The following is a 9,300-nucleotide window of genomic DNA, read 5'->3' on the forward strand; positions in this document are numbered from 1 at the left end:
CACTTGGGCAGGTCGTCGCTACACATAATTGTAGGCGCCGCTCGGTCCCTTAGGAAGCGTCTGTCATGCAAGCCAGAGTAATTGCCGGCTCATGCGTAGTTTCCTCTTGCAGTTTGGCCAATTGGGGGGTGATCATCCTTCCAATCAGCTAGAGCCGAGTCCCGCTTCCGTTGACGCTCCTCAACTCCTTCAGGCCCAAGTAACTCATCCTCTTCTTGTTGGAGCCGCTGCGCATCTGCGTTTGCCTCCATGCGACGCTGCACATCTGCCATCTCCGCGTCGGCGAACTCTGCCAACGTCATAGTTGGATTATTCCTGTTTATCATCAACTCTTCCACGACTTTCTGACGGAAACTCTCCTGGCTTGCTATCGCGCTCATAACGGTACTGTTAATGCGGTCCACAGGAAACGGTCCTCCCGGTGCGACGAGACCACCTGGTAGGATAGTGTACGTGTGCCGACCAAGTGATAACTCTCCCCGACGCACAGCATCCAACGTACGCTGGTGGTTGTTTGCTATTTCTTGCCGCCTCTCTGGTGACAATGCCGTGAGCATTTCCAACTCGCGCGCTGACAACTGCAGGTGATGGCAAGCCTCGTAAACAGACCAACGCAACCGTGCGAGAGCGCGACCCCGGAGTGCTTCCTCCTCATCCCCGTTACTTTCAGATATTTCGTCACCGTCTTCCGCCATCAGCTCCTTCATACGTTTTCTTTTTGCTTGTAAGTACTCTACCTTATCCTCATATTGGAGTAGTACCACCTCCAGCTCACGGCGCTTCCGGGAGAGCTCCACGCGTTGTGTGCGATTGTCCGCACGAAACGTGCGATATGTGTCCAGCGTCCGTTCGTCCACCAACTCGCAGTCCTGTGCCCAACGGAAGAAAACATCATACCAGTGATGCGAACGAGAAAGGGCCTCCTCACGTGTCATTCCCGCAGCTCCAGCAACTTCATTTGTTTCGCCTGGAGTGACCGGTGCTGGAGTGGGCATAGGTCCCTGTAGGCGCTGGTAGAGATCTGCAATGATGTAAGGAGTCCATAACAATTCCAACGCGTTCGTAGAAATATCATCCAACTGTTCGTTAGGGGAAACAACACCCATCGCACCCATCATATACCATAGCTTCTCCAAATGTGGAATAAGAGAGCGTGAATTCTCATCTTGTTCGATGGACGTCTCACTCTTCAAAACGGTGTCCTTGTACCTCTGTGCTAGTCCGTTAAAGAGACTCCTTACAGTTTTGTTATCGTCAATGACTTCACTGCCATCGGTAGACATTGTATTCCTCACACTGCTATTCCCTTGATGGTAGCGTAGACACGAATCCAAGTAACTTGACAAGGGGGGAAAAATGATAAAAGTGAATGATATCAATATACCCCAACCAACGCTTAGTTCATTATATGACCGAAACCATGGGCACAAGCGCGGTTTGCCGGTTAATCGGAAGAAAAAAGGAGAAGCAGGTCAAAGCGACCAGTTACAATGCTTTCAAACTATGTGTTTGATCCATCCACACCTCACAATGTAACCCGTGTCAGAGGACATAAACACACCACTAACGCACGATGAGTTAATCCCCTGTGTAACGCGGCCCAGGGGTGTGTACTCCTCGCTTAAACGCCAGTTGCATCATGGGGTGGTCCATCATAACTTCCTGGCGATACTTCTGCAGTGGAGTTTCTTTATTTCCAGACTTCCTGCCTGCACCTTCTGCACCCGCCCCGTCATCATCAACCACCCCACCACTCATCTCCTCTTGATCCGTTTCCTCAGCAGGCCGTCCGTGTTGCCAACCCCGAACACGCCCTGCAGCAACATTAGCCCCAGTAGTGAAGTCCATTGGTTGTAGGTTCCGTAGGTTGGCAAAACGTCGGGTCCATGACTCCGCCAGTTCTTGCTTTCGCGCAACAAGTGCACACCGGCGCATGGATGTGCAAAGTGACACACGCAGTCCCGTGATGGACGTCAACGGAAGTGGCGAGGCGGAATCCTCTAGTTCACGCCATAGGGACTCTGCTCGCTCCAGCGCCTCCTCCTGCTCTGCTGGTCGACGGCTTCTCGCAAGTGTGAGCGTTAATTGACCTTCGGTGTCGATGGACTGCATCCGTGGGCACCCGTCCTGCAGCTGACTCCGTAGTCGTGTTCGCAACTGTGAAATGGAAAGAGGCATATCTCTACTGAAACTGCACAGCAACACAGCAGAAGGTGAGCAAAACAACCGGCACCGGTATTGTCGAAGCGAAGTTTTGGCGACAAACAACCCTCTTTGCGCTATTGCATTGGATTTCAATGAACGAAAGAATGGGGCAAACATCCTTACTTTCTCGGATACTACCTTAGGTAATATATAGTTGCCGCTTCGTTCGGCACCTGCAACAAACACACACAACTACGAGGGATGCCACAAGAGATCAACTAACCCGGTAGTTCAACGCAGCCAGTTTCCCCTCCACCCTCTCCTTCTTCCACTGACAGGGTCACCTAAAACTTCTGCTACATGAAGAGAATGAATTCAAGAGACCATGGAAATCCCTACCCTTGTAGACGAGCTAGCAAGTCATCATAAAGGAGAGGGAAAAAAGAGGGAAAAGATACTGAGAACCCCCTTTTCCACTTCCTCATTCTCCTTTGTCCCCCCTCCTTCGGGCCCCGTCATGCACGCACACAATCGTCCTATTAAACTCCTCTGGAATATTTAAGTGCATACGCATAAGTTGGTGGGTGGGACACGAACAGTAGCGGGCAGAAGGGTAACATCGTAGTGATGTGGGAAGGGGAGATGCATTGAAAAATAATGCAAAAAGGAACAGGGAGGCACCGCTACACAACATCCGACCAACCTTCTGCTAGATTTTTTTTAAGTTACCACATCACATCCTCACCGGGGATGTCTCCATCACCTTCACCCGGAGGACCTGGAAGGTCTCTGTCGTTTACCTCAGCCTCATCCACTACCTGCAGTACCTCATCCATCTGCTGACAAATGTTCGATACGTACGCGGTGTCAGTAATATCCATTGGCCGAAAAGAAACTAAATTAAAATCATGTATAACAGAGGCCATCGTGCGGACCATCTCTTGCCACCGTCCCTGTAAAGGCTTCAAGTTTACGTGGTCAAAGTTGCAGTAGCAGTAGTGCTCCAGATCCCCTTCTTTCACATCTGGTGGGAGCAAATCACATTTTGTTAAGACTGTCATGAATGGACAGTCAAAACAAACCATGCTAGAGAGGGCAAAGGTACAACCTGACACGAACTTCCCCGCGTCCACTGTCGCTGCTAATGCGTCCAGTAAAAAAAGCACAACTACATTGTAGCCGACCCGCTGCAAAAGCCGCACAAAGTTTGGGACCGCAGGAACGTGTGAAAGGACCTCCACCTGCCCAGGCATGTCAATAATAATAAAGTCCTCAGCGTGATCCCCCAGCTGCTCACAAATCCACTGCTCCCCGGCGCTCAACAAATACTCCATACAAAATACCAGCCCCCCGTTCGGGCCAAGGCCTTTCCCCTCCATTGCATCTTCAAGCGAGATGAGGTCACGCACGTCAATAGACGGACTATAGCGCAGTTCCTCCGCAGCCGGGTCAAAGTTGCAGATGTGCGTGCTGCGACCCTTTGTTGCATAGTGCTCGGCTATGGTACAACATAACGTACTCTTTCCACTCCCCGCTGGCCCAATAACGACAACAGCGTATTTGCCCATCGTTAGCTACATGATCATTAACAACAAATCAAGCACGCCAAACGCAAATCAGAATGAATAGCAAAAAAAAAAAGACGGATATATGTATGCGAAAAGGATAAAAAATGTAAACTCACCAAAGCGGAGAAAAGGCGACGGAGGCGGAAACGCAACGTTTCAGGAGACCACTTCGCGCTTCACACGCACAAATGCCTCAGTTATCCTCCAAAAGCACAATACAATATTGTAAAGAGGTGGATCGTCTCACGACACTGATTAACGCAACAAGTGGCGATCACTTCCAAGCGACGTGCCGCAGTTTCACACACGTATCTTCAGTCGGTTGGTGGTCCCGCTGCCTTCTGCTCCGATGATCTACCGATCCACTTACTTCGCTCTATCCCCTCCACACCTCCACATACCATCCCTCCCCTTAACTCTCCCTTCTTGACGGAGGCAAAGCACAGTTAACATCTCTCCAACATTCCACATCACAGCGGGGAAATTCGACCACTATTCCTTGAATTGCCTCGCCTTTTCACCAACAACACACTCGTCACGCAGAGTTATTTCCGTCCACATCATCATGTGTCCTCTTCCTACAGTTGCTGTTCGCGACAGGTTGATCAGCAGGCTGAATGAGGCTGCTACTTATGAACGTGGGACTGAAGGTAGGGGGTGCCATCATCCCCTCGGGGGGTTTTGGTTCCCTAGATGCGTCCTGCTCGCCAACAAACGTTCCGTTTGCAGGTGCCCCAAAATGCTCATCCTTTGTTGAATCACCACCACCGGACACGGGAAGATCCGCTACATTATTGGGGGCCTCAAAGCGTGCGCGCCGGCGAGCTGCCACTGCCTCAGGCATCGGTGCATCAAGGCCTAGGTCGCTCGCTGAAAAGTTTTGCACAACAGTAAACACATTCCACTCAAGCTTCTCCCGCAATTCCTCATCCGTCAGTAATGCAGCTTTCTGTCGGGCGATGGCGGCCCGCGCATACTTTACCTTTTCTTTGCACACCGTGTCTATTATATAGCGAACAGAATGGTAACGTTCCAATCGGTCCTCAACCTCATCTGAATCAAAGTGTAAAATGCGTCGGTAGGACTCAATGAGTTTGAGAAGGACCTCGTGTCGCACATCCTCACTATTCAGGAACCTAAACGCCGCGTTGTTGCGGTGTCGGGCTGTTAAGTCTTGTAAAAATCGATCGCCGTATTTCGCCACATACTGTGCTGTACAAGTCATGTAGTTAAACGTAGTCGTTGGAATGTCCACAGTGCCATGAAGAAGATCGAGGGAGTATTTACTGGGGAACGGATCCTCGAGATACCGCTGCGCCTCCACTTCGGCTTGTTGCAACACCTCACTGCGTCTCGTACCGCCCTCCCGCCGAACAATACCGCCAGCCTTGACAGTCGTTGTAGAGGTAACTGCGCCCTCCGTACCAGGGGCTCCTGTCCCCTTGGCCGCCCCGTCCTTGTCGGTTGGAATCAACTCCGGATGGGCCCGATACTCGTTGAGTTTCTGCAAAAAGAAGGGGTAAAACACGTGTGTCATTTCAAAGTAAAGGAATTCCTCACGTCTTTGACTGGCAAGGACCTTTGCCATCATCTCATCCGCCTTGCGTTTGTCCCGCTTCGCGAGACTGGCGGCACTCCGCTCAATTTTTGCCCTCAATTCCGGACCAGGAGCAATAATGCCCGGAGTAGAATCGGCCTCACCAGACATTGCCTACGAGACGGTAAAGTAGAAACAACAAAAAAATGTAAAGGGAGGGAAGGGAGGGCCACAGCCGAAAAGGCGAACAGAAAAAGGAAAGGAAAAACTCCTGGGTCAAGGCAAGCAAGGAAGGGTCCGAAGCTGCCACACACGCACACCCAGGAAAATTGCTTCACCTTACAGTAGCCTATGTTGTGTCCCCTCTGCTTCATGTACGTAAATCATGTCCATTTTTAGTGAATTGGTTTTGTTTTTAAAAAAAAAAAACGATTTCCAGAAAGAAAAATGAATAGGAGTTTGTGAAACAAATGAGGTAGAAAAGAAGTGGAAACCCGCACCGAGCCGCAACCCAGGAGCATAACTCCCTGAATTACCAGTTTATAAAAACGGCCAAATCACACAATGCTGTGCTACGGTCTCCCCCGCAGACCAGACGCTCATCTGCAGCGTCACACACGGTCACAAAAGCAGAAGAATGAACGGAAGAGAAAAAAAAAAAGGGACGAAATATTAAGAAGAAAGCTAAGTAGAGGAGCGCACAGACCAAAAGAACTTGCATGGCCATTTCTTCCGGTAGCGTTGCTTAATTCCTCTTTACGCCCCCTCCATTAGACGCAGTTACCTCTGAGTAAATGTGGGTGTGGTTGCGTGTTATATGACAGAGCTGTATGAGATGCCGCCTCCACCACACTTACTGCATCGGCTTATTCACACGGACAAACACAACAACACGCCTTTTCACGTGATGCTACTGGTAGGTGCATATTAACGTGGGTTGCGCAGCCCTGACGCAAAGTCAACATAAGTAGTTTCTAGTGTTGGAGAATTAACATCCACGAGTACTAGCTTACCTGTCTGAGCGAAAGTCGGTACACAAACGAGTCGCACACCAGCCCCATCGCTCTCAATTTCCTGGGACTGACCTTCCATCTCTTCGTTCAGGAGGATACCGCAACCGTTGGTATCACGCGTTGGGTCGAACGTGGCAAGCGGCTCCCAACGCGTTTCCCACTCCGGCTGATCACAACACACGAAACAGTGGGGAGCCTTGGGGAAAACGAAGGGATCGGTATCTGTGAAGGGGTAGCTAAATACAGTGTTCGGTGCTGTGGGGCAGGCGCATCCACTCTGAAGAATCAAAGACATAGCATCAAGACGGGAGTCAAATCGTGTCTCACGGTTGACACAATTCAAATTACTGCCGGAAGAGACAAAAAATATCGTCCCACCCTCTGTCGCATCGGCGCCGCTCCTTTCTACATGATTTTCCTCATCATCGCTGGGGAACGCAACAAATTCATATGGATTCGTCACAAAACCTATGGAGGAACGGCGCGCCGCCTCTGGCAGCAACAGTGGGTGTATAGGTTGTTGTGGATGGAAGGCGTTTGTCATGTCGTTATCGCCTGGCATCAACTCAACCTCAATGGAGTCCGCTAGGCGAGCAAGTATCGCGTCTAACTCTCGCATAAGCGAAGCAGAGGTCACCGTGCCGTTGTTTTGCTTGTCATCGCTGAGTTTCACATGATCCGAAGGGTCAAGCTTCACTTTCCTCTTTAACCGAAGTTCTTCGGTGGGGGCTATGCTGTTTCCGCCAATCACCAAGCGGGATATGTACGACGGCTGCACAACCTTCCCAGTGCTTCCCAAGGTGCCGCTAAGGTAATCCACAAGAAGTTCGATCATTGTTCGACCGTTCGTTGCTGCATCGGTTTGTGTCTGCGCAGAGCACAGTTCAAGACCACAAACAAAGCCAACGTAGCAGGGCGTAGGAGACGACACGGTCGGCAATGTACGAGGAACATACACTTCCCGCAAATCTCCTATAGCGTAACAATTCACAGAAAGACACCCGTTCTCAAGCAACGTGCCATCCACGCCCAGTACTAATCCCGTGCAAACAACCGCGGCGGGGATACCCTCCAAACGCACGCGACCGCTGTCGTCCTCCATGAATACCTCATCATCCTCACCACATATGTTAAATAAGTGAGACTGATTACGTGCATCACCTTCACAACAATTTCCAGGTGTAGGGTTTACTCCCCGACTATTTGCACGCAGAGGGACAGAACACGAGACAGCTTCAGAACCCCCATACGAGTCTTCCTCCTCACCAGCATCAATGCGCACCAACTCTTTCTGGTATTCGTCCAAGAAGCGTGGAAGCAGACGCGCCTCCTTGTACGCTACCCCTACACAAAGCGCCCGCTCCCCTATGCCAAGTTCCAGCACGCGAGACCTTTGAGGAAAAGTGCCAACAACATTTCCAGCAGCGACTTTGGCACTTACCGCCTTGAGAACACGCCTCTCCAGTGCTTCCAGCCGTGCTCTGTACATGGCAGCGTACTGATGAACAAAGTGGCGGTGGCGCAAAAGGAAACGGCGATGTGTCCGTACTATGGACAACCCAACCCGCGCCGTCGGTGGAACGAAATTTTCCTCGTCAATCAGAGCCTCAGACATTGCAAATTCTCTTTAATATGGTGATGTCTGCTCTTGGTTGCGAGCCTACAACAAATGAACACTGTAACTCATAAAAGATGAAGTAAGAGTAAGATGTGATGAGCGTGTGTCTACAATCTTACGATGGTTAGTGCTCGAATGTCAAGCAGAAACATAACGAAGAACCCCTAGTGCGTGACGAACCCACTAATACACGAAGGAGGTCGTCATTAGCATCTATATTCAAAGCCCACAGTGTTCCTTCATCACTTTTTTTTCTCGATGATCGTAATACAAAAATGTGTACGACATTACTGTGTGGACTTGAAATGCGTTATAGTCCCTTACCCCCACTCCAATAGCGTCGTCTAATTATTGAGTGATACGCTTGCTGCGCTTCTTCCTCTTCATTTACCGCTGCTCCTCGGGCACATAAAATATGCACCTGCGTGCAACAATAACGCGCCTCTTGTAGCAGCGACGGGGCAGTCAGAATGGAAGCAGAGGGAAGTGGAGAACACCACAACACAAACAGAACGGGAACAAAAGAAAAAAAAAAGACAAATGAAACGAAATGAAATGACGTTGCAAACGACGAGTATAGGGGCAAAACGTTGAGAGAAACAAAGGGAGAAGGTGCGGCGCTCGCATGCATTTTCCTGTCGCGTGATGTGACGGATTTTCAGTGGGGCAACGTGGCTGAAGTGGCTCCCATTCAACTCTAGTTTTCATGAGAAGTATCGCACTGAAGGTACAAGGTTCGTTCCGTAGTGATAATTCAACATGCTGCGGGGTTTGATACGGTGTTCCCGCCCAAGATATGTAACGGCGTACACTTCAAGTACCTCCACACAAAACAGAAAAAAAAATGAACCGCATTCCTACTACCCTTCATTCCCCTCCCATGTAACATATCTCCTTCTGATGGGAGGCGCCCATCTCCGCCATCTTATCTATCCCACATGTGCAATCCTTCTTCTAACCTTCTGCTACGCGTATACAAATGATTAAACACGCAAACTCCGGAAAGGGATATAACTGCCCATATGCATTGGCTTGGGTTGGAAACCTGGTCGAGTCTATCGCTTACGTTTCCATGTCTCGAATAATAAAAGTAAGGAAATACACACAGACGCACGCACATATTCATATGAAGGTTGATTTGTCCCCCCTTTGTATATCTCTCAGTGCTGTTCCTCCCGATCCATTTGGTCTCTAATAAATCCCGCCTGCCCATCTTTATCATCTGCTCTTTTTTCTTTTTTCTTTTTTGATAAATTGTGCCTTTTCCGAGCATCTTCATTTCCTCTCTGCATTACAGTTAATTGACCTTCTCCTTATTACCATTCTTTTCATTTATAATTACTTTCTGTTCCCTCCCTCCTTCCCTTTTTCTCTTCTCTTTTTTTCTTTTCTTTTCTCCTCTTCTTTTTTTTTTTTTTT

At 49.5% G+C, this 9,300-nt stretch overlaps 5 protein-coding genes across 5 annotated transcripts; all 5 read right to left on the minus strand.

The window, feature by feature from the left end:
* Positions 1–89: 89 nt before the first annotated feature.
* On the minus strand, positions 90–1,283 carry TEOVI_000150700 (TAP42-like family, putative; the record flags this gene model as incomplete). The annotated part of the gene is made up of 1 exon (XM_067224726.1): positions 90–1,283. One exon carries the CDS (start codon positions 1,281–1,283, stop codon positions 90–92), a length of 1,194 nt encoding a protein of 397 aa, XP_067080827.1.
* A 295-nt stretch (positions 1,284–1,578) lies between these two features.
* Positions 1,579–2,322, minus strand: TEOVI_000150800 (uncharacterized protein; the record flags this gene model as incomplete). Its single annotated transcript, XM_067224727.1, has 1 exon — positions 1,579–2,322. The coding sequence occupies one exon, from the start codon at positions 2,320–2,322 to the stop codon at positions 1,579–1,581; it is 744 nt and encodes a 247-aa protein (XP_067080828.1).
* A 548-nt stretch (positions 2,323–2,870) lies between these two features.
* Positions 2,871–3,713, minus strand: TEOVI_000150900 (50S ribosome-binding GTPase/CobQ/CobB/MinD/ParA nucleotide binding domain/Conserved hypothetical ATP binding protein, putative; the record flags this gene model as incomplete). The annotated part of the gene is made up of 1 exon (XM_067224728.1): positions 2,871–3,713. One exon carries the CDS (start codon positions 3,711–3,713, stop codon positions 2,871–2,873), a length of 843 nt encoding a protein of 280 aa, XP_067080829.1.
* A 535-nt stretch (positions 3,714–4,248) lies between these two features.
* TEOVI_000151000 (Surp module, putative) lies at positions 4,249–5,421 on the minus strand (the record flags this gene model as incomplete). The annotated part of the gene is made up of 1 exon (XM_067224729.1): positions 4,249–5,421. One exon carries the CDS (start codon positions 5,419–5,421, stop codon positions 4,249–4,251), a length of 1,173 nt encoding a protein of 390 aa, XP_067080830.1.
* Positions 5,422–6,177: 756 nt separating this feature from the next.
* TEOVI_000151100 (DNA polymerase delta subunit 2, putative) lies at positions 6,178–7,878 on the minus strand (the record flags this gene model as incomplete). The annotated part of the gene is made up of 1 exon (XM_067224730.1): positions 6,178–7,878. The coding sequence occupies one exon, from the start codon at positions 7,876–7,878 to the stop codon at positions 6,178–6,180; it is 1,701 nt and encodes a 566-aa protein (XP_067080831.1).
* Between the last annotated feature and the right edge of the window lie 1,422 nt (positions 7,879–9,300).

The sequence above is a fragment of the Trypanosoma equiperdum genome, assembly GCF_001457755.1.
Source record: "Trypanosoma equiperdum strain OVI genome assembly, contig: ctg_373, whole genome shotgun sequence".
In the NCBI taxonomy this organism is placed as follows: Eukaryota; Euglenozoa; class Kinetoplastea; order Trypanosomatida; family Trypanosomatidae; genus Trypanosoma; species Trypanosoma equiperdum.